Source organism: Dipodomys merriami, unplaced genomic scaffold, assembly GCF_024711535.1.
Source record: "Dipodomys merriami isolate MVZ:Mamm:240054 unplaced genomic scaffold, mDipMer1.0.p SCAF_22, whole genome shotgun sequence".
Classification (NCBI taxonomy): Eukaryota; Metazoa; Chordata; class Mammalia; order Rodentia; family Heteromyidae; genus Dipodomys; species Dipodomys merriami.
The window spans coordinates 8,017,461-8,041,617 of record NW_027203604.1 but is presented as its reverse complement, the minus strand read 5'-3'; the positions used below and the strand labels follow the sequence as shown (position 1 = coordinate 8,041,617).

The 24,157-nt window shown below is 39.8% G+C and overlaps 1 protein-coding gene across 2 annotated transcripts in view; it reads right to left on the bottom strand.

Moving 5' to 3' along the window:
- Positions 1–23,933, bottom strand: part of Ermp1 (endoplasmic reticulum metallopeptidase 1) — a 45,638-nt gene extending 21,705 nt beyond the window's left edge. For both annotated transcript variants that reach the window (XM_070033247.1, XM_070033248.1), the window contains exons 1-7: positions 23,602–23,933; positions 22,244–22,545; positions 15,215–15,342; positions 12,814–12,919; positions 5,184–5,330; positions 4,032–4,124; positions 771–983 (exon numbers count right to left, since the gene is read on the bottom strand). In XM_070033247.1, coding sequence (XP_069889348.1) covers positions 771–983; positions 4,032–4,124; positions 5,184–5,330; positions 12,814–12,919; positions 15,215–15,342; positions 22,244–22,545; positions 23,602–23,927 — 1,315 coding nt within the window. In that variant the 5' untranslated portion in view covers positions 23,928–23,933. The remainder of the gene's footprint in view (positions 1–770; positions 984–4,031; positions 4,125–5,183; positions 5,331–12,813; positions 12,920–15,214; positions 15,343–22,243; positions 22,546–23,601) is intronic.
- Positions 23,934–24,157: the final 224 nt, after the last annotated feature.

Genomic DNA, 24,157 nt, shown 5'->3' with positions numbered 1-24,157 from the left:
ATCTTGTAACAACACTTAACAACTTAGGACTGAAATATTTCAAACAGAAAGAAACAATTTAACAAAATGCAGTTCATTCATACCTCAGAAAAGTGTGTTACTGGTCAATAGTGGAAAAAAAAAACTTTTTTTTCTTTTTTGGTGCCACTAGTGATGCTTGAACTCAGGGCCTCATAACTTGTGCTTGGCTTTTTCACTCAAGGCTGGTACTCTACCTGAGCCATACTTCCACGTCTCAAAAGACATTTGTTTTTTTGTTGTTACTGTTGGTTGTGGGGCTTGCACTGTGGGCCTGTGCACTGTCCCGGAGCTCTTCAGCTCAAGGCTAGCATTCTACCACTTTGAGCAACAGCGCCACTTCTGGTTTTCTAGTGTTCAATTGGAGGTAAGAGTCTCACAGACTTTCCTGCACAGAATGGCTTTGAACTGCAATCCTCATATCTCAGCCTTCTGAGTAGCTATGATTATAGGTATGAGCCATGAATGCCCACCTTGAAAGACTTTTTAATGGGACTTTTTACTAAAAGTCAATCTGTATAAGCTATTTTTCAATAACACCTAAGTGGTACTTCCATGAAAATAGTCTCTTTCATCAAGACTGAAAGTACAGTGTGTATGTCAATTTAATATTTAGTTAGGAATTTCTTAAAATACAAACCAAGTATTATAAAGATTGTTTAACTTCCTGGGAAGATACAAACACAGTGACTAAAACTTTCTAACAAATCCTATACCCATGACTGTATTTACATTTTAGAGAAAGTACTTACTCTTATATTTGGGCTGCAACAATTTTTTGCCCAGATACAAAACAACTGCCATTACTACCATGTAGTTTATGATTGTGCCAATACGGGATGGGTAGGCAATGACAAACAGGCCAAGAACATCAAAAAAGACCATGTTTCCATGTCGATACTCAGATGAAGAAGCTAGCATATCAGATGTAGCTAGATATTTAAGGACTGCTAAAATATTGTCACCTATTAGTAAGAAAGAAAACAAAGTTGAATAAACTATTAGAATGCAATTTACATGTACAACAATATAAAGCAGAAATAAATCATTTACTATTTGAATAAAGAAGTAGCTGGAAAGAATGTGGACAATGCTTCCTACCATGCTACTCTCTCCCCAACTTTTCTTTCTAAATTTCTCCAGTATGGCCCCTGCTCCTTTCTCCATTTCCTCTTCACTTAGAAGCTCAGTCTTTCCCTTCTTATTAGAACTAGTCTTTTTGATACATTAACATACAGATATCTTAGATCCGATTCCTTTACTATATATTAACTATACCAGACACTTCTAGTTATCAAAAATTCCGTAAGTCAAGGAACAAAGAGCTCTTTTAAACCTCACAGGCCCAGAACAAGTTGTTACAAGTAAGGTGAAAAGAAAGAAAAAAGGCAGAGGCAAGAACCATTTTGAACTGCATAAGACAGTCTCAAAACCAACCAAACAACAACAACAACAACAAAAATAAAACTCAAGAGATAATGGCACAATGTTTGTCTAGCACGAGTGAGGCCCTAAATACAATCCCCAGCACTATAAAGATTATAAAGAAAAAAAAATTAGAAGACAGGAAAGAGGCTTATGTCGAAGGATTGTGAATTCAAGGTTAGTCTGAGCAACACAGTGAATCCCCATCTCAAAAAAGCAGGTAAAAAATCAAAATGAACTCCAGGAAATGAAAAAGTTTTTTTCTTTTTTGTTGCTTTTCTTTCCTTTTTTTTTTTGTTTGTTCATTTATGTCTTTGGGAAGGTGAGGGAGCCACAGAAATGGAGGGGAAAAGGGTAAACACATGCAGCTGGACAGTACGTTGAAAATGAACTATGTAACTTGTAGATGGGGAGGGAAAAACTGGGAGAGAGTAAGAGAAGGGGTGACATTGTCCAAAAAAATGTACTCTTTACCTAACCCTCTGCACATCATCTTTACAATAACAACAAAAAGGCCAGGCACTGATAGCTCATGCCTATAATCTTAACTACTCAGGAGGTCGAGATCTGAGGATCACAGTTCTAAGCCAGCCCGGGCAGGAAAGTTCATGAGACTCTTATCGCCAATTAATGACCAGAAAATCAGAAGTGGGGCTATGGCTCAAGTGGTAAAGCACTAGCCTTGAGCAAAAAGGTGTCCAAGGATGCCTAGGTTCACACCTGAGCTCATGCTCCACAACTGGCAAAAAAAAAAAAAAAAAAAGATAATTTTTTTTTTTAATTAAAAGATCTAGGTGCTAGTGGCTCACACCTATAATCCTAGCTACTCAGGAGGCTGAGACATAAGGAGCATGGTTCAAAACTAGCCTACACAGAAAGTCCATGAAACTCTTATTTCCAATGAACTACAAAAAAGCTAGAAGTATAGCTGTAGCTCAAGTTGTAGAGTGCTAGCCTTGAGTACAAAAGCTCAGGGACAGTAGTGCCCAGGCCCTGAGTTCAAGTCCCCCTGCCCAGAAAAAAAAAAAAGAAGAAGAAATATAGTTGTGGGAGACTTAAGAGACTTAGAGTTTGGAAAGACCGGGAAGCAACCCTGAGAAGTGATATTTACATCTTTAGAATGAACAAAACCACAAATTAGTCCTAAATGGAGAGAATATTCAGAAATGAAGCTGCAGAAAAGTCATAGGCAAAACCTGACCCATCAAAGGTCTATTAAAATTATTTGTTACATCAATCAATGAATAAAACATTTTCTGATATAAGGTCTAGCGGGTTATGTTGCTCAAACTAGACTTGAACTCCTAAATTCCAGCTATCTTTAGCCTGGGAGTAGCTGGGAAGACAGCAGTCAGGCTGTGACACACCTGTGTCTAAACTTCAATAGCAAGCCTACTTCCTACTGCTCATCCCACCCTTGACTTTCTTTTCTCCACTTAAGATACATACACACTCTTACCACCAGATTTCCTTCATTTCTTTTTCACTCACTTCCATTTAACATTCTTGCTTAAAATGTATTTTCTCTAAAGCTTTCGTTTTAACACTTCCCCCTTCCAAAAATAACATCCATTCTCTGTTCTTGTGTTCTATACCTTTAATTCCCAAATTCATATGCCCAAATTTGCCACCCCTGATTTCATAGGCTAGTTCAGACCTCTGCATCTTACTAGAGCTCATAGTCTGTTTTCCCTAGTCAATTCCACTTATCTCTTCTATCTAATCTCTCAAATACTGCTGTTTATGTTGTTCACAATGTAATTTTTTTTGTCCTTCCCCTTTTGTTGCTTATCTTTTGTCAACACCATGACCAAGATCCTCAAAAACTCATTTTGAGTAGGGACTCTCTAAGAGCATTACCAGTACAACTTTTTTTTTTTTTTTTTGGTTGGTTGTGAGGCCTGAACTCTGGGCCTGGGCGCTGTCCCTCAGCTCTTCAGCTCAAGGCGAGCGCTCTACCACTTGAGCTACAGCGCCACTTCCGGTTTCTGGTGATTTATTGGAGATAGGAGTCTCATGGTCTCTCCTGCCCGGGCTGGCTTTGAACCGTGATCCTCAGATCTCAGCCTCCTGAGTAGCTAGGATTACAGGCGTGAGCCACCAGCGCCCGGCTCCTCTTTTCTTTACATGCCAAATGCTATCAATTCTTTAAGGCTTAGAATGTGATCTGCCTCGTCCAACTACTCCAGATCTCTCTGGAGAGCACTTTAAATTCCTATCCTATAAAGCTTTTCAACTATTTTCATCATCCAATAATGGACCATGTAACCACTTTCCACACTAGACAAACTGCCTACACCTGTATTCTATTGCCACCTCCAACTCATAGCTTTTACATTATTTACACTTATATTGTTCAGCAATCCTACCTTAACGCTAGGTCACCCCCTTTCCAAGTTGACACTTATTGACTGGCAAATAAGATGGCATGGCTAATATTTAAGCACTGATCTATCCAACTCCAAATCCTTAGCCCATTCTACCACATATTGCCTCTCCAATGCACCTTTCAGAAAATTCACATATTTCTATTTTACCCCTAATATTTCATCTTAGTGCATATCAGAAGTTGAACTTGGGATACCAACCTGCTCTCTGAATAGAATCTGTTAGAATTCTATCTGCTGTGTCATACTTCGTATGATAAATGTATCCGTTCTCAATAAAAGCTAAATCTATTCCTGTAACACACAGAGAGGGGAAAAGTCATTTTGCTTTAAAAGTTTAACTTCACTTTAGGCTTATTTGTTTAATAAATTCCTAAGACAAAATGTCAAAGCAATGGGATGACTGTCCTGCCATATTTATGAAGAATATTCTCTTCCATACTTACAAAATCTACAGTTATGATCCCTAATGCAAAGCATGACTGAGGAAGTATACTATAACACATAGAAGAAGAATTCACACAGCAAGGAGTAGGAAATTTGATGTACTGAGTTTGGTCAGTCATCAAAATTTTACCATCTATATCCTTGCCTGGCCAAAGCCAAATTTTAACTGCAAATAAAGTCATTGAGGGAATTGGCAAGCAAGACCCACAATAAAAGCAAAAGACCCCCCAGGGCTGGGAATGTGGCTTAGTAGTAGAGAGCTTGCCTACCATGCATGAAGCCAGGTTCAATTTCTCAGTACCACATAAACAGAAAAAGTTAGAAGTGGCACTGTGGTAGAGTGCCACAAGTAGTAGTAGAGTGCAAAAGAAGCTCAAGGACAATGCCCAGGCCCTGAGTTCAAGCCCCAGGACTGGCCAAAAAAAAAAAAAAAGTAAAAGACCCTCAAGAGATCTGGTAATGAATTGTTAAACCAATCCTAATCATATTCTGGAGGAGGCAAACATTTAAATTACTATGGAGTTTTAAAAAAAGAAAACATTTGGCATGGGTCAAGAGGCTGAGAAATGAGGATTGAGGAAATTCAAAGCCAGCCCTGGCAGGAGAGTTTGTAGGATCTTAGCTTCAATTAACCAACCGAAAAGCTGGAAGGGGATCTGTGGCTCAAATGGTAGAGAGCTAGCTCTGAGCAAAAAAATGCTCAGGGCAGAGCCCAGGCTGTCAGGCCTAGGACTAGAACACACACACACAAAAAGGACAACATTAAGAACTCTCTGTTAGTGAGGAAGAAAATTTATATGGAATGTACTCTCCAAACATGGTGTCTACTCATACACTTTGAAGAAGTAAAGCTCATTTTTGAGAAATCAGTTTTGTACAACAGCTTATAAACCATTCACAAAATACCTGGAATGTTCCCAAAATCTCTATAGATACGAAAGTCTGTATCTGAAGGAATGATTCCACTCTGGAAAACCTCTTGAGCCACCACAGAAGCAAAAGGGTGTTTAGCTGCTGAAACATAAGCTTGAACCAACCAAGGATTTTCAGGACCTGAAAAGAAGTGGGACAACACAATGCAAGGTTAATCTTGTAATTTTTTTAAACATATCTGAGTAATTACTTTTTGCTGGTGTTACAATGCTAGACTTGCATGTACTAAGCAGATCTTTTCCAACCATGCTTCATCACTAGGTGGTTTGGGGAGATGGATGCAGACACATTCCTTAATCCCTTTTTCTGTATTTTCCAACATTTCTCAGATTATATGTATATGACTTATAGAATGAAAAATAACTTCTCATAAAGATAAAATTACCTTAAACTATGTTTATCTGAAAAACAGGAAACTAATTTGTAATTCTATCACCCTCAGACAATTATTATCAATTTAACATTTTCAATTTTTATGGTGTGTTCATAGCTGCAAACAGTACACTCTATACATTGTTCTTTAATTTAACATTAAACATATTTTCCAATACTGATAAAAATTACAATGATCATTTTAATACTTCTTCTTTATTTTGTTTACTATAAGGCTCTATACCATTTATAATTTATCATAATTAATAATTCTGCATTCATCATGTATTAACACCTTTTTTCAAAACTTGAGTTTCTTCTTTGAAATTATAGGATGTTACATTATTGCTTTCAATAAAGGCCTCATATCCAGAATATACAAGGTGCTCAAGAAACTAAACCTCAAAAAAGCAATTAACCCCATTAATAAATGGGCAAAGGAACTAAATGGAGTCTTCTCAAAAGAATGGCCAATAAATAGATGAGGAAATGGCCTGGCCATAACGGAAATGCAAATCAAAACAACACTGAGATTTCATCTCTCCCCAGTACGATTGGCCAGCATCAAGAATAAGAACAACAAATGTTTGAGGGGCTGCAGGTAGGAATATAAACTAGTACGACCACTCTAGAAGGTGGTTTGGAGATTCCTCAAAAAACTGAACATAGAACTATCATATGATACAGCGATACCACTCTTGGGCATTTACCCAGAATATTGTAAATCAGGCTATAGTAAAGACACTTGTACATCCATGTTCATTGCTGAACTATTCACCACAGCCAAGTTACAGTAACAACTCAGATGGCCTACAATAGAAGAGTAAATCAAGAAAATGTGGTTCATATATACAATAGAACTTTATTCATCTATCAGAAAGAATATTATGTCACTTGCAGAGAAGTAGATGGACCCAGAAAAAATTATGGTAAGTGAAGTCAGGGTCAGACAGTGTATGTACGTGTAAGTTAGATGTAAAATACACACATACATGATAACATACACAAGGTTTTATAAATATATACACAAACTGACTAAAGGATGGTATACCTAAGGGAGGAGTCCAAAGGTATAACTCCTCTAAACAACTAATAAACCATTTAAAATTATTACTGGGAAACACACATGTTCAGGGGGAAGGGCACAGTAAGAAGGGAGTCACAGGAAGGAAAGAGGAAAGTTGAGCAAATGCAGTCATTATATTTAATGTACACTAGTAGGGATGAGATGGGAAAGAACAATGGAAAGGGTGACATTGATCAAAATGCACTGTACTCATAAACTGTCTTTTGGAATTGAAATCCCTTTATATGATTATGTAATAATTCACATGAGACTCTTTATCTCCAGTAACCTATTCAAAAAAACTGGAATGTGAACTGTGGCTCAAGTGATATAGCGCTCACCTTCAACAAAAAAAGCTTAGGGACAGTGCCCAGGCCCAGAGTTCAAAGCTCCAGGATCATGGAGGGTTGGGGGGAAAGTATAGTACTGTTCCAGATTATTCACTCTTTCCTCCTAGAAAAAGGATTCCACATTCCTATCTTAGCCTTACCACATACATAATTTGTAACACTTCCCTATGGAATCACTACATATTTTTTCTACAAATATTAATTGAAGGCTTGGTCTTATTACTTGCTCTGGACAAAAGATTGTGAGCAGGAACAGAATAAAGCTCAATCCAATAAATAATAATAATAATAATAATGGGATATGACTAAATTATTAAAATAATTTATACTAGTAATTAAAAGTATATTATTAACGTAGGAGAAAAGGCAAGCAGAGGGGGGGACACAAATGGAGAAAAGAAGGGTAAGCAAATACAGTATATTCAATGTACATTATATAAAAGTTGAGTTTTTACATAAAAGAGGTAGGAATGGGAAGGGGAAAGACAAGTGAGAATGATAAAAAGGGCAATACTGATCAAGATGCATTGCACTCATAATCTGACTTATGGAATTGAGACCCTTTTGTACAACTACTCAAAAAATAAATAAAAACAAAGATATAATTAAAACTACTCTGACAAACAAGTAAAGCTAAATTATAAATTCAAAAAGTGATTATCACAAAAATCAGAAGTTACTTAAATGGGGGCTGGGAAGGTGGCTCAGTGGTAGAGCGCTTGCCTTGCATGCTCGAGGCCCTGGGTTCGACTCCTCAGCACCACATAAGCAAAAAGAAAAAAGCCGGAAGTGGCACTGTGGCTCAAGTGGTAGAGCGCTAGCCTTGAGCTGAAGAGCTGAGAGACAGCTCTTAAATGGGAGAAGGCTAGCAGTACAGTCCAGCAGTTGAGTACCTGCTTCGCATGTGGAAGGCCCCAAGAACTGGATCCCCAGCGCAGAAAAAAGGATTTAAGAGAATTGTATTTGAGAAAGCAGAGGTAAAAATTTTTGGAAGGGTGTGGCAAGAGTTTATACTCTGGAAGGTTTTACAAGATGACAGATTAGAAGCATTGGCCATTTCATTTTTTTTGGGAGGGGGGGGGGGTCCAGTTGTGGCGCCTGAACTCTGGGCCTGGGAGCTATCCCTCAGCTCTTCAGCTCAAGGCTAGCACTCTACCACTGAGCCACCTTCCCAGCCCTGGGCATTTCACTCTGTGAAGAAGAATCTAGTACCACAGAAGAAACTAGATTCTGAAGAGAATAAGAGTAAGCTAACCAGAAACTATAAAGGAGGTTGTAGGGAAGCAGAAAACTTCAGAGGGGGAAACACACATACATACATAGCAACAGCAGCAGCAGCAGGGAATAAATGAGGAACTCCAAATCCCTGGCTCACTAACTAGGGAGGGGGTAACTAAAAACTGCAATACAAGATAAAAGCAGCAGAACTAGCGAATTCTTGCTGCAAAATGTCCACATAAGCCCAAAACCTGCACCGCAACACAGGGATATGTTGTAAGGCAACCAGGTGCCTTGGTAAAGACAGACGTTCTGTGGCTTCTTAAGCAGGAACCCACAGGGAACTGCCTTCTTGAGGAGAATGCCTAGAGATAAGGCACATGTAGCTCAATGACACAGAGTGCTATCCTTGAGCAAAAGAGCTGAGGGACAATGCCCAGGCCCAGAGTTCAGGCCCCATGACTGGCCAATAAAAAACAAAAACAAAAAAAAACAGAGAACAAATATAAAAATTATGAGTATAGAATGAAAAGAGAAACCAAAAGTACTGAGAACCTAGATAATAAAATAAGAGCAAAAAACATTTCCAAGAGAAGGTCATCCATGTGGAGAAGGCTTATAAAACACCAAATAAGCAACATCCCTAGACATTAAAATAGTAAACAAACAGAATAAAGAAAGACAACTGAAAATAGCAAAGAAGAGACAAATTATACACAATGACAAATCCATTAGAATAACAGCTGGTTCCCAACAGAAACTCTAAGTGCCACAAGGTCATAAAAGGACATATACTTTAAACCCTGTAACGTAACAACTGCCATTCTAGATTAATAAACCAGCAAAACTATCTTTTATCATTAAGAGAGAAAAACCTTCCCATAATAATCAAAAGCTACAGGAAAAGATGACTAACAAACTAGCTCTGTGAAAGACACTTAAAGGAATACTAACCACAGAAAAAAATAAAAAGCAAGAAAACATAAGGAAGAATAAACCCCACTAGGCCAGGCACTGGTGGCTCATGCCTACAATCCTAGCTACTAAGGAGGCTGAGATCTGAGAATCATGGTTCAAAGCCAGCCCAGGCAAGAAAGTCTGTGAGACTCTGATCTCCCAATAAATCACCAGAATATCAGAAATGGCACTGTGGCTCAAGTGGTAGAGGACTAGCCTTGAGCTGAAGAGCTGAGGGAGAGTGCCTAGGCGCAGAGTTCAAGCCCCACAACCAATTAAAAAAACAAAAACAAAAAAACCCCACTAGATGAATAGATTGGCAAAGGAAGAATAGAAAAGAAGCAAGCATCATAAAAACAGGAAAATGACATGAAATATGGCATACTTTTCAATTTTATGATTGAATATTAATGGTCTTAATTCTCCAATCAAAGATATAGAACAGCAATTTGGATTAAAAAACATGAACCAGTCATGCACTGGTAGCCCACACCTGTAACCTCAGCTACTAAGAGGCTGAGATCTGAGGATCATGGTTCAAAGCCACCCTAGGCAGAAAAGTATGTGAGAATCTTATCTCCAATATTGAGAGTAAATAATTTGGAAATGCACTGCAGCTATGGTTAGTTACCTCAATGAAAGCTGTTGCTCAATAAGGAGCTTGAGCAGAGAAAGAAAAAACAATAGAGAAGGTTATTCGGAACAAGTCATAATATTTGCCTGTATAAATGCCACAGTGATGTTAAGCACTGGTGGCTCACGCTTGTAATCCTAGCTACTCAGGAGGTTGAGATCTGAGGAAAGCAGTTCAAAGCCAACCTTGCAGGAAAGGCTGTGATGGTCTTATTTCCAATTAACCCCCTAAAAACTAAAATCAGGCTGTGGTTTAAAGTGGTAGAGTGCTAGAATTGCACTTGCGTGCGCGTGCACACGCACACACACACACACACACACACACACACAAAATGACAAAAAAAGAGAGGGAAGAAGGAAGGAAGGAAGGAAGGAAGGGAGGGAGGGAGGGAGGGAGGGAGGGAGGGAGGGAGGGAGGGAGGGGAGAAAAAGGGAGGGAGGAGAAAGGGAAGAGAGGAAAGGGAAGGGACCGAGGGAACAAAGGAGGGAGGGAGGGGAGAAAAGAGAGAGAGAGGGGGAGAGAGAGAGAGAGAGAGAGAGAGAGAGAGAGAGAGAGAGAGAGAGAGAGTTAGAGATGTCACAGTGAAATCCCAATGCAGTTGGTGCACATTAATAATAATGATGATGATGACAGAAGAGCAGAGCAGGTTCTGTTTGGGGTTGAGATGTAGAGGGCTGGTAAAACAGGTGAAGAAATAGAACAATGAAGTCTGTTGTGGTTTTGAGAGGAAGAGAGCAGGATTGAGGAAAAGTGATGAAGGGGATGAGATTGAGGGAATGCATTATATGCATGTGAAAAAATTTTACAATAAAACCCTACTTGTACCACTAATATATGCTAATTTAAGTCTCTACTCTTTCAAGAAGTAAGATTTAAAAGGTATTCACTCTGTGATAATTAAGTTTTATAGCCTTTGTGATATATTTAATATTACATAAATGCTATGCCTGACTGAGCTGTGATAAAAACAGCTAGGATAGTATTGGTACAGTTGGATAAATCTGAAAATACATATTTATCAGACAATAGTTTTATTAACATTATACTTCTCAAGTATAATAAATGTACTTAGAGAGGAGAATGTCTATTTACTGAGATAAATATGCTAAGATTATCAATTAATACAATTTTCTCCCTTGCTTTGATAAATGTAGTAAGTTATACTGTTGCTCAACTTCATTAGAAATGATTGACTATTTTGTATATATTAATTGATTTCAGTTTGCAAATATTTAGAACATTAACATCAGTGTTTGATGTTACATACCAAAAATATCTACCACAGTTTATATACACCTATGACTCAGAAATGCATATATACATACGTGTAAAGTGGTAGAGCGCTAGAGGGAAAAACAGAGAGCAAGGGAAAGGATGACACCATACAAAATGAAATTTACTCATTACCTGACTTACATAGTGTAACCTCTCTGTACTGTACATCATCTTTATAGTACCAATTAAAAATTAAAATAAAAAATAAAGGACTTGAAAATACAAAAAACTCATAGTGAAAAAAATACACTTGAAAAGATGTTCACAGCATCATTATTTGTGAGAAAAAACTTAGAAAGTAAGTCCATTAGTAAAATGAATAGACTATAGTGCAATGGAATATCAGTCATCAATGAACTATTGTGAAATGAGTGGGGGAAAAAAAGCCACACACACAAAACATTGCATATGACTCAATTTAAATGAACTTCAAATACAGACAAAATTAAATCTACCAAGGTATGTTAGTATCATGGTAATAACCTTCTAAGGCAGGAGGCTCTAGGGTACCTATTCTGTGATCTCGTAATTATTTATATTGCATTTGTAGAAAATCATTATTCTGAGTGCTAAAAGCTGTGAACTTCTTGGATTACAATAAAAGATGAATAAAAACATTTATAAACATTTAAGATATATATTACATATAATATTTAGTATTTGTGATATTTTTCATATATTTAAAGATATTTGAGATACTTATAAAGGAATAAAAGTACTTATAAAGTTTGTTTTATGCATTGTGCCATAAAAACTCATTTAGAAAAATCTTAGATCCATTAGTAAGAAAAGCTTTTACAATTTTAAAGATCTGATACCTGGCCTTTAACCTCTTACTGTTCCATTATAACATGGGCATGCCCAATGGCTATTACAGCTTCTCTTGGATTGTCTATTGATAGCTACCCATCAAGATCTGGTGTAAAAAAGTGAGGCTTGGGAGACTGAGATGAGGAAATAGATAAACTCCTGAGTAAGAAAATGCTCATCATATAAAGCAAAAGGGAGCCCCTTAAGTGAGAAACTGTAGACCTAAAGATGTTACTCTGTGGTTATCAACTATAAAAGGGTAGGTACTAATAGAATCCCAGTTTTACAGATCAGAAGAACAGGTTGGAGAGGTGTATGACTGGTCCAAGGCTCCACACATGGCACATACTACTGTTTTGAGGTTTTAAGCTTATCTCATTTAATTACAGAGCCAGTGCTCTTAGTCATTCCTCTCACATGCCAACCAAAGAAAGCTTTTAGCTTAATTATCCTCAAGAGAAAAGTACTGGGTACATATGAAATATTTTCAATTTGTATTCTTTCTGCTACCATCATCCAATCCTGTGATGCTTTCTGGGGCTGTGACAACTTCTTTTTAAAGAACAAGCCCAGCTTTTTTCTTGCAGGTATAACATGTACGACACTGAAGGGAAGTAAGAGCTCAATGACAGAATGAAGACAAAGCTTCCTAGAAATTGAACAAAAGCAGACCCACAGCATCACTTTACACTGTTCTACTTGCTTCCACTTGTGGCTGGTAGCAATGATACCCAGAGGAAAAAAAAAATAGATGCTATTAGCATTACTCTGATAAAAAATGTTAACAAAGACAACCTAAAACTACGCATAACTTAAAAAGAATGCTTCTTCAAGAGATTATTTATTAGAGTTTACTTATGTTCAAAAGTTTCCATTTTATAAAAACTAGAATTGCATTAAAATATACAGAGCCTTACATACCTGTTTGGAACACAAGTTCTTTCCCTCCCACACCTGCTGCCTCCAGGTTAATAAATGCACGAATTAAGCTTGCCCAGGGGTGCTGAGTAATGAAACCATGACTGGCCTTAATGAGAAGAAAACAAAACAAACATGGGTTAAACAATCTTAAACTATCAAACTTCATTTTAATTATTTTAAGTACAGAAAGCTATCTTGCTAAGGTAAACAATACGAGAATAAAATAATCATTTCTCAAAGATAGTCTGCAAAGACAAGTTCTGTTTCTCTTTTTTATAAATAATGGCTTTGTATCGTTCTGATTGCAAAGTTATCCATCACAGAGGCAGTCTATCAGGAGTGGTTCCAAACAACATTTTTGCTAAGTGTGAAACTATACAAAAGGCAAAGAGAATAGGAGTACAGAGGAGACAATACATGTCGTGGGCATTTGTACTGTGTACTACCACAAAACAGCTCTGAAACACCAGATCAAAAAAATATATAAGGAGAGCAACTGTGCCATCAAAGAACTCTTTTATAAACCAAACACTGCTCCATGTATCATGGCTTATGCCTACAATACTAGCACTAGGAAAGATGAGGCATGATGATCAGGAGTTCAAGGTCAGCCTGGGTTACATAGCAAGACCATCTCAAAAGAAGATTTAAAAACAAAAACAAAAAACCCATGTGGAGCTTGGCAACAGTGGCTCTCACCTATAAGCCTAGCTACTGGGAGGCTCAAAGCCAGCCCAGGCAGGAAAGTCCTTGAGATTTTTATCTCCAATTAACCAACAAAAAGCCAGAAGTGGAGCTGTGGCTCAAGTGGTAGAGCATTATGAGCACAAAAGCTCAAGGATAGTACCTAAGCCCTGGCTAGGTTCAAGCCTTTGGACTGGCACAAAAAAAAAAAAAACAAAAAAAACATATGTGCATAGATATATGTATAGTAAAAATTTGACCAAAGTACATTACATGCATGCATAAAACCCATTTTTACAATTTACACTAATAAAAATAAATAAATAAAATGAAACGTTGCCAAGATAGTATGTTCTGAGTTGAGCTTTTCAGATATTGAACAAGTCTACATAAGTTTTTGTATGTGTGCCACTACTAGTGCTTCAACTAAGGTCTTTATGCTCTACTTTTAGCTTTTCACTCAAGATTGGAGCTCTACCACTAGAGCCACAGTGCCACTTTTGACGTTTTTTTGGAGATAAGAAGTCTCTCAGGGAAGTGGCACTGTGACTCAAGTGGTAGAATGCTGGCCTTGAGCTGACAAGCTCAGGGACAGGAACCAGGCCCAGAGTTCAAGCCCCACAACTGGGGGAAAAATATAGTTGAGACAAGAGGACCTCAAATTCAAGGTCAGCATGGACTACCTACTGCATCCCCCCTCAAAAAAACAAAACAAAACAAAACCAGCAAAAAAAAGTTGTAAAGATTTTGGCTGGGCACCAGTGGCTCATGGCTGTAATCCTAGCTATTTAGGAGGCTAAGATCTGAGCATTGCGGTTCAAAGCCAGCCCAGGCAGGAAAGTTCATGAGACTCTTATCTCCAATTAACCACCAGAAAACCGGAAGTGGCACTGTGGCTTAAGTGGTACAGCACCTGCCTTAAGCTAAAGAGCTGAGGGACAGTGCCCAGGCCATGAGATCAAGCCCCACAACCAACCAAAAAACAAAGAAAGAAAGAAAGACAGGAGCTGGGAAGGTGGCTCAGTGGTAGAGTGCTTGCCTTGTATGCATGAGGTCCTGGGTTCCATTCCTCAGCACCATATAAGCAGAAAAAAACTGAAGTGGTGCTATGGTTCAAGTGATAGAGCACTAGCCTTGAGCTGAAGAGTTGAGCCCAGACCCAGAGTTCAACCAAAAAAAAAAGACAAATGGCACATTTCTCTCTGATATGCAAAAATTAGAGCCAAAATACACTGATATGATAAATGATACATGAATCCCAATTCAAGACACTCACACAGTGAGACCAAAAGAGGATACTCTTAGGAGAGAAACACAAAGGTGTGATATCTATGTGCCTCTTCATATTTATATTATATATATCAAAATGAACTCCAAGATACAAGTACTTTTTTTTTTTGTCGGTCATGGGGCTTGAACGCTGGGCCTGGGCACTGTCCCTCAGCTCTTCAGCTCAAGGTTAGTGCTCTACCACTTGGGCCACAACACCACTTCCGGCTTTTTCTGCTATGTGGTGCTGAGGAATCGAATCTAGGGCCTCGTGCATGCAAGGCAAGCACTCTACCACTGAGCCACCTTCCCAGCCCCAACAAGTACTTTTTAAAGTACTATCAGGTACAGTAATTTTCTTGAGCTTTTTATACTATTCATATTAATAAAAATGCATATTAGCTATCATCATTATTAAAGCCTAGTATTTAAAGCAACAAAATCTCACTTGCAGGACATTTTCCTCAGCACCATTGAAGAGAAATACCACAGCATGGTGTAAGGCTTCTGAAGATGTTGATAAAACTCGAAGAACTTCCAACATCACTGAACAGCTAACTGCATCATCACTGGCACCTTCAAATCAGAAAAACAGATTTGCTTCTCAGATTTTAAAGCCTTTACATTATGAACCATTGTAGCTAGTCTCCTCAGAGAAATATCACAATAGATGTATAACCGTAAGTATAGCTCTACCATTATCATATGACCAATACACCTACCATACACAAGTTCCACAAAGATCCTGGTCTGGTTTGTTCACTAACAACCTACAACCATGCCTAGCTCTCAGGACAAACTCAATTTCTGTTGAATAAATCAACTGGATGAGACGTAAGGTCATAAAGCAAACTGTCAATCTCAACAACCCATCATTTGTGACATCCTTTGAAGAGCTCAAACTGTGGGCCTCATGTGTGCTAAAGCAGGTGATCTACTACTGAGCCACAATGACAGATCCCATTTGCGTCATTCTTTATCTTTGTTCAACCTTTGTAACATTCTTACGTCCAGTACTCTCAACTTCTTCCCCATCACCTCCCACTGCCAATTCACTCCTTTCGTGCCTTTCTCCATCAAAATCACAGTAACTACAGATTTATTTATTTTTTATTTACAGAAGGGTCAGTTTGGATGGCATAGCATTTTTTAAGGTTCTTCCAAGAGGATTGTGAATGGAAAAGTACAAGACACTTGGTAGTTAGGAGGCTGAGATCTGAGGATTGTGGTATAAAGCCAGACTGGCAAGAAAGTCTATGAGACTCATTTGTCCAAATAACTACCAAAAAGCCAAAGCCTTGAGCTTTAAAAAAGCTCAGAGACCTGCATTCAAGTGCAAGATGGCACAAAACTTAAAAAAAAAACAAAAACAAAAAACTGACTGCAGGCTGGAAATGTGGCTTATTGATAGAGTGCATTCCTAGCATGCATGAAGCCCTGGGTTCAATTCCTCGGTACTACATGAACAAAAAAAGCTGCAAGTGGTGCTGTGGCTCAAGTGGTAGAGCCCTGAATTCAAGACACAGGATGAACAAAAAATAAAAGAACTGACAGCATATTTGATGGTACTAGGAAATTACTGTTAGGTTTGTAGTTTTCTGGGGGTTTTGTTTTCCTTTGTTTTGTTTTGTGCCTGTACTAAGGCTTGAATTCAAGGCCTTAGTGATGTCTCTTAGATTTGTCTCTCAAGGCTGACGCTATACCACTTAAACCATAGCTCTATTTAGGATTTCTGGTGGTTAATTAGAAATAAGAGTTGAGGCTGGGAAGGTGGCTCAGTGGTAGGACCTTGCCTTGCATTCATGAGGCCCTGGGTTCAATTCCTCAGTACCACATAAGCAAAAAAAAGAAAAAAGCCAGAAGTGGTAATGTGGCTCAAGTGGTAGAGCGCTAGCCTTGATTGAACTGAAGAGCTGAGAGACAGCACCCAGGCCCAGAGTTCAGGCCCCATGACTGGACCCACCCCCCAAAAAAAGAAAAAAAAAAGAAATAAGAGTCTTACAAACTTTCCTGCAGAGCCTGGCTTCAAACCATAATCCTCAGACCTCAGGCTCCTGAATAAGCCAGACTACAGGAATAAGCCAAGCCACCAACACCAGCTAACTTATAAGTGAGATAACACATGATATTGTAAGCATGTCAAAAGGGGTCTTTATCTTTCACTAAAATACTCAATAGGAAACAATACAGCTAAGATCCACTCTAAAATAAGCAAAGAGAGGGTAGTATTAAAAATTAAAATAAGATTGGACTACTGAAACTGAGTGGGATGAATATCTGGATTCTCTAATTCTTTGTTTTTATACATATTTGAAATTTTCCATTATAGAAAGTTTAAAGAGTACTAAAAGTGAATAAATACTATCATAAGCTGGGCAATAACATTTCTGGGTCTATATACTGGGAGGCAGAGTGCTACAGTTTAGTGACAATTTTAGAGCAGGAAAGACTTGGGAAGTAAATTTTAGTTGTCACTTTACTTTGGTCTGGAAAACAGGTTAATGATATTCATCTCACAGGTTTGTAGTGAAGATTATAGAAGATAGCACCTGCTGCCAGACACCTGGGGGGCATCTGATGTTAAGTTTTTCCTTCTCTTTGCAAACTTAAGGAAGGCCTTACAACCAGCTAAAATAAAATGCTCATTTGGGATGTTAAATTCCAGACTCCATTTCTACTCAAGAATGACACTAGTCTTAGTGGTCATTACTGGACAATATATTAATCAAAGTGAAGACTAATAATTATATAACTGTTATCAAGCAGGAAGTTTTGTGTTGGTGTCAATAAAGTGCCACCTTCCAGAAATCAAGTAAGCAGTTTTTTACTTACACACTGAGTTATTTTAAAATAAAAAGTAAACCATATTTTTATTCAATATAAAATGGAAATTAAAAGATATTTATCTTTATTGGCTGTTTAGTAATGGTTTTGTTATCTTAGAAGAGAACCTGAGAAGGGTCAAATGCTTTGAAGAAAGTGAAAGGAAGTTAGATGACAATAAAAGGGTTTCTTTCCATTTAGAATTACCTCTGAAATCGAAGCCGCACCCCAAATTACTCAACATCTCTCTACCAATCTGGAACACCAGAGCAGACACAAGAAGATACAGTCTTTCTGCAAGTAACACTAATTCTAATTGACATCAGTTTCTGAGTCTTAGACTGCTGAGAAGAACTTTAAAACAATATTCATGGGAAGCCAGGATAGTCATGCAAGCCTGTAATACCACCATTCTAGAGGCTCAGGCAGAAAGATCATGATTTCAAGAACAACCTAAGTTACAAAGTGAGACCCTATTGGAAGAAGAGGAAGAGGAAGAAGAGGAAGAGAAGGAGGAGAAGGAGGAGGAAGAAGAGGAGAAGGAGGAGGAGGAGGAGGAAGAAGAGGAGAAGGAGGAGGAGGAGGAAGAGAAGGGGGAGGAAAAGTTGGTGGAGGGGAGGAAGTAGTAGTTGGAATAATAATAATAAGGCTATGAATCTATCTCAGTAGTAGAATGCTTGACTTCCATGTGTTGCCCTGGGTTTGATCCCTGGTACTCGAAAAAGAAAACAACAACAATAACATTCAGGGACAGTGATATAGCTCAGTAGTTAAGAGCTTCTCTAGCATGTACAGGCTCTGGATTGAATTCTCAGTATTGCAAAAAATAAAAAATAAAATGAAAACTACTCATCTTCCAGTCTGTAGTCTAATGTGTTTTATCCACTGCACCATGAATTGGAGGGAGAGGAAATAGAGTTTTCAGTGCCATAAATGTAGAAAACACTACCTCCCTGACTGATGGATAATCCTTGTTTCTGTCCACTAATATCAGGCATTTATCTTTAAAAATTAAGTTACTATAAGGAAAATGTGAGCAAACATCTGTAACTGACTTTTTATTTCTACTAGGCTGTCCAATCACCTGGAATTCTACAAAATATAACTCTCTACAACACATTTACTAAAATATTATGAGACAAGAGTTGTTGAATTACTTCTATGCAAGGTCTAGGGTGTTTTCTTTATAAAATTAGATTGCCCACTGACTACCTTCAAATACTGTACAAACTTTTTTGAGAAAACAGGACATATCCCAACTGAACATTTAAGTGTTATTATAAAAAGATTAAATAATATAGCCTATTGTCAAAATGTATGCCATAGTACTCACAGTGACAGATACCACAATTCAAAACAAATACCCAGACAGACCACTGTTGCTCTAAAATTATGTGCAATGCTATATTACTTTTTCTTTGAATTCTAACTGAACACAAGTTAATATAGTCCTTTAAAAACTAGACTTAAGAATAGCTTTTTATAACTATCATATAATATATGGAGAAATCCTTGTCACATGTAATTTTCCTCTGGAAGCCAGTAAGAATAATATAAAAGTCAACACCAAAGGAAAAAAATACTCATCTTCAATTAATTCAATCACTAAGAAGACTTAAATGATTAAGATTATTTTAGGAATGTATAAAATATTATTTTTAGTAATTTATTACTGACAGGTAAAAGTAGGTTCTAAGGCTCACAGAAATGCCATCTTTTAGTTAGTGGACTCCATATATGAAATTTGTAATATCTGACACTGTTTGTGAAGAGTAGAATATGGTATTCCAAAATATAGTATTTTCACATTTTGGTTGTTTTTTGTTTGTTTGGGGTTTTTTTTTTTGCCAGTCCTGGGGCTTAAACTCAGCACCTGGGCACTGTTCCTGAGTTCTCTGTGCTCAAGGCTAGCACTCTACCACTTGAGCCACAGGGCCACTTCTGACCTTTTCTGAGTAGTTTATAGGAGGTAAGAGTTTCACAGACTTTATCTGTCCAGGCTGGCTTTGAACTGCAAGCCTTAGATCTCAGCCTCCTGAGTAGCTAAGATTACAAGCATGAACCATCAGCTCTGGCTACATATGACTTATTTTGAGCTAAAAGAAATTAAGAAGCAAAAAAAAAAAAAGAAAGAAATTAAGAAGCAAAGGTAAGAAGAACTCTCCATTCTTCTATTTTCCTGAAAGTATAACATAAATTTATGGAGGTTCTACCTTCCTTCTCTACCAGAAAGGACAAAGGTTGATGACCAAAGATAATCTTATACTTACCAGCTGAAAAGCGGTACCAGTTAAATTTTATCAACTAGATTCTATCTAGTGGCTTTCCACAAAGGTTCAAGATCCTTTTCCTTTTCTCTTTGTATTTTTTGTTTTTGTTTTGTTGTGCTAAGAAATGAACTCAGGAACTGCACATACTAGAAAGTACTCTACCTCCAGCCCTGTTCTTTTCCCTTGTCTTCTCACTTCTCCAAAAATGTTGGGGGTTTTTTGTTTTGTTTTTTGGTCAGTTGTGGGGCTTGAAATCAGGACCTGCACACTGTCCCTGAGGTTTTTGCTCAAGGTCACAGCAACACTTCTGGTTTTCTGGTGGCTAATTCGAGATAAGAGTCTCACAGACTTTCCTGCCCAGGATGGCTTTGAACCATGATTCTCAGATCTCAGCCTCCTAAGTAGCTAGGATTACAAGTGTGAGCCACAAGCACTCAGCATATTCTGGTTTTTGATGTTTAACAAAGAGCAAGGAGCTGGATGGCTGAACCACCTCTTTGACATGTACTTATTTTCCCTTGGTATCTCTCATGTATATATGAAGTAAGCATGGTAATAATAAATTTTTGTTTTTCTCATATATTTGTGTGTATGTGTTTAAACTCAAGGCCTCCTACTTTCACTTAGTTTTTTTTTTTTTTTAACTTCCTCAAGGCTGGTGCTCTACCACTTTAGCCATAAGTCCACTTCTGGCTTTTTGCTGGTTAATTGGAGATAAGTATCTCATAGACTTTTTCTGCCTGGGCTGGCTTTGAAATTCAATCCTCAGATCTCAGACTCCTGAGTAGCAAGGATTACAAACATGAACCACAGGAGTCCATCACACATAAGAACCGTGAAAAGTACAAGGAAGATTACTTTTTCTTCCTCTGACACTTGTATTTACATTTTTCTTATATAATATTCTCAACCATAGTATTTCTTTTCCCCTTCCTAGAATTTAAGCATTATAATAGTAAATGTAGTTTTATTACTGCTTTGAAATGGACACAACACACCACTGTTTCCCCAAAGGTACTTTTATACAAAAAGTTTGTGCATCCTGATTTCTGGGGGAAAAAAAATCAAAGTATACTTTCATTGCAAGCATAATTCCAGTCTGAATCATTTTGCACTTCACAAAATTCTATAGGGTTATATTGGGTGCACTATAAATGCAAGCAACCCAGAAATAACAGCTAATAACAGCAACAACAAAAAAAGGTTTTCCCTGAAAACTACTATTCTGATATTTACTTATATTTAATACTTTGAGCAAATTTTGGAACATTAGTACTATTTTTTCATTAAACAGTTGAGAAACTAAAGAAAGAACAAGTTAAGCAATTTGCCAAAGTAGTATTAGCCAACACTCTTATTACTGTATTTCCCTTCAAAGGTTAATTGTAATTGTAGGAACAAACCAGCCAGGAAATGTATCATCTGAGCCCAATTCTGTCTCTTACCAGTGGAGATCAGCTAAATTTGTTCCTATATCAAAAAAAGGGGTGGAGCCAGGTGCTATCATTATAAAATGTTATTTTCTATTCTTACCTATCTACAATAATTGTTGAAAACATATTTTCCCTGAAAAACCTTACTTTTAAAAATGGAAGTTTAACAGATTCTCAGTCATTGGACATATACACATTATGTCAAGCACTTCAAGTATTTTCAGAACAAGATATTAAATGGATTAGAGTATTCTAACAGTATAGCATAACCCCAGTGGACCAAATCCTTACAAAGGGCACAGAAACTGCCAGAAATTATGTCTTCCAAACCATGTGTCCTTTAAAGGCTGGTACTATCCTTTACCCAGTAACCCCCAAACCTATTGTAATCCTGAGCTGAGCAGGCACTTGAAGTAACATAACCTAACTTCAGAACCCAAGGACACATGGTAACACTGATAAGGAGGCAACTTCACTCTATCAGAAACACTTTATGTACTGCCACTGGGTTGATGGCCCAAAGCTTAAAAAAAAAGTAATAATAATAAAGTACTTAAGAAAATATTGAACAGTTAGATCCTAAAGCGATTATTATCAGCCTTCCATCACAATGGAAAAAAACGGCTAAAGAAAACAACCCTCGGGCTTAGAAGTTGGCTCAGTGGTAGAGTGCTTGCCTTGCATGCCTAAGGCCCGGGGTTCGATTCCTCAGCACCACATAAGCAAAAAGAAAAAAGCCGGAAGTGGTGCTGTGGCTCAAGTGGTAGAGCGCTAGCTTTGAGCTGAAGAGCTGAGGGACAGCGCCCAGGCCCAGAGTTCAGGCCCCACCGCCGGACCCCCCCCCCCAAAAAAAAGAGAAAACAACCCTCCACTCACTTCCCAAGAAGTTAAGGATTAAGTGAATAAACTTTCTACTACTATGATTATGTAAAATGACTAAAAAGTGGGTACCTGGTGAATTTGCTACTGAATCAAAATGACAGTTAGCCAGGACAGCATGTTGGGCTCCATCTCTTGGTTCCAACTTTACCACAACATTGGTGATATTGTCATAGTAGCTTGTAAAACCTCCCAAGAAGTCAATGCTAAAGGAGCCTGTAGGCCGTTGTACATCCACTGAAATCTTGTGAAGGCTGCTGCTTTGTACTTCAATCAGTTTAATCTGTTCCAAAAGGTAATGTACTGTCAGAATTTCATTTTCTGGACTTCCTGTAGTCCTGGGGCCAATGGATGTTATATGTTCAAGATAATCTCTGGAAGTAACCAAAAAGAATGGTGATGTCAAACGTTAACATGCTTAAGACAGCACTGAGCAACTATCCTAACTCCCCTCCCCTCCCCTCCTCTCCCTCTGGCTCCCTCTCTCCCTTGTAGCTGTGGTTCAATGATAGGGTGCTAGTCTACAGAACAAAAAGCTCAGGGACAGTGCCTACGCCCTGAGTTCAAGCCCTAGGACCAGCACAAAACAAACAAGCAAATTAGTTCATTTAATTTTAGAACCGCCCCTTCCACCCCCCGCCCTCGCAAACCTTATAGTCATTCGTGGGCGCCAATGACGGTTTGACAAATTGTGCAATTGTCAAAGTTTTGAGTGGGTAACGAGGTGCCGGTGACTAACGCCTGTAATCCTAGCCACTGAGGAGGCTGAGATTTGAGAGGATCATGGTTCGAAGCCAGCTCAGGCAAGAACGTCTAGGAGGCTCTTATCTCCAAAAAGCCAGAAAGTGGAGCTGTGGCTCAACTGGCAGAGCACCAGCCACAAGCTCAGGAGCAGCACCCAGGGCGGCTGGGAGTTCAAGCCCCAGGGCCCGGACAGACACGGGGACCCACGCCCGTAGTGAACGCGTTGCCTTCCTATCCCGGGGTCTGCGAAGCTCGGGAAGTTGACACCTTACCCTAGCCCCTCTCCAGCCTCCCCGGCCAAAAGAAATGCATTCGAACTTCCCTCGCCCTTCCTTTCATTGGAAACGCAGGAGGACGACCCGAGGGAGAAAGTGGAAGTAGCTCGAGCCGCGCGGGACCGACAGCCCAAGCGACGTGCAGGCAGGGGAAGGAAGGCCAGGTTCCGGCCACGCCACGCCACCTCGGTCGGCACCCCGAGAAGACCACGGGGCGGACCGGCCAGCCCCAGCCCCGGACGCGGGGAGTGCACGCGACGGACGCGCACCCGCACCCGCCCGGGCCGCGAGCATCCGGGCACGCACGAGCCGAGCCCCGCGGTCCCGCCGCGCCGCCGCGCCGCGCAGGTGCGGTGCCTGAGGGAAAAGGGGACGGCGCGAGGGGCCCAGCCGGCCGGGAGCCGCCGCTACCTGGCTCGGCCCGCGTCAAAGTCGCCGGGGTGCCCGGGGGCCCCGCGCCACACGAGCTGCCGCAGCGAGAGCCGCACGAGCGCCCACAGCACCAGCAGGTAGAGTGCCAGCGCCAGCGCCGTGCGCGCCTCGGGCAGCCCGGGCCCCGCGCCCCGGCCCCCGCCGCCCCCCGGGCTCCTCTTCCTCGGCCTCCCGCCACCGCGGCCGTCCGCGGGCTCCGGCGCCGAGGCCTCCCGCTCCGGGCGCGGCTGAGGCGGGGGTGCTTCCCGACGCTCCGCTCCGCCGCGGTGCCGCCTCACAGCTGCCGACTCCGAGCCCCACTCCATGACTGCCAGTCCAACCGCGCCGGCCCGCACCGGCCCCGGCCGCCGCCGCCGCCGCCGCTGCTGCCTCCGCAGCGCCTCCTAGTGAGCGGACGGAAACTGCAGAGGGCCAAACTTCTCCTGATTGGCCCGGCGCGCGTGCGGCGTCCCCGCCCCTTTGGGGAGATCGCTGGCGGGCACTGGCCGGGCGGGCGGGGAGGGGGACTTGGCCTCTTCTCTAAGAGCCTGTGGTC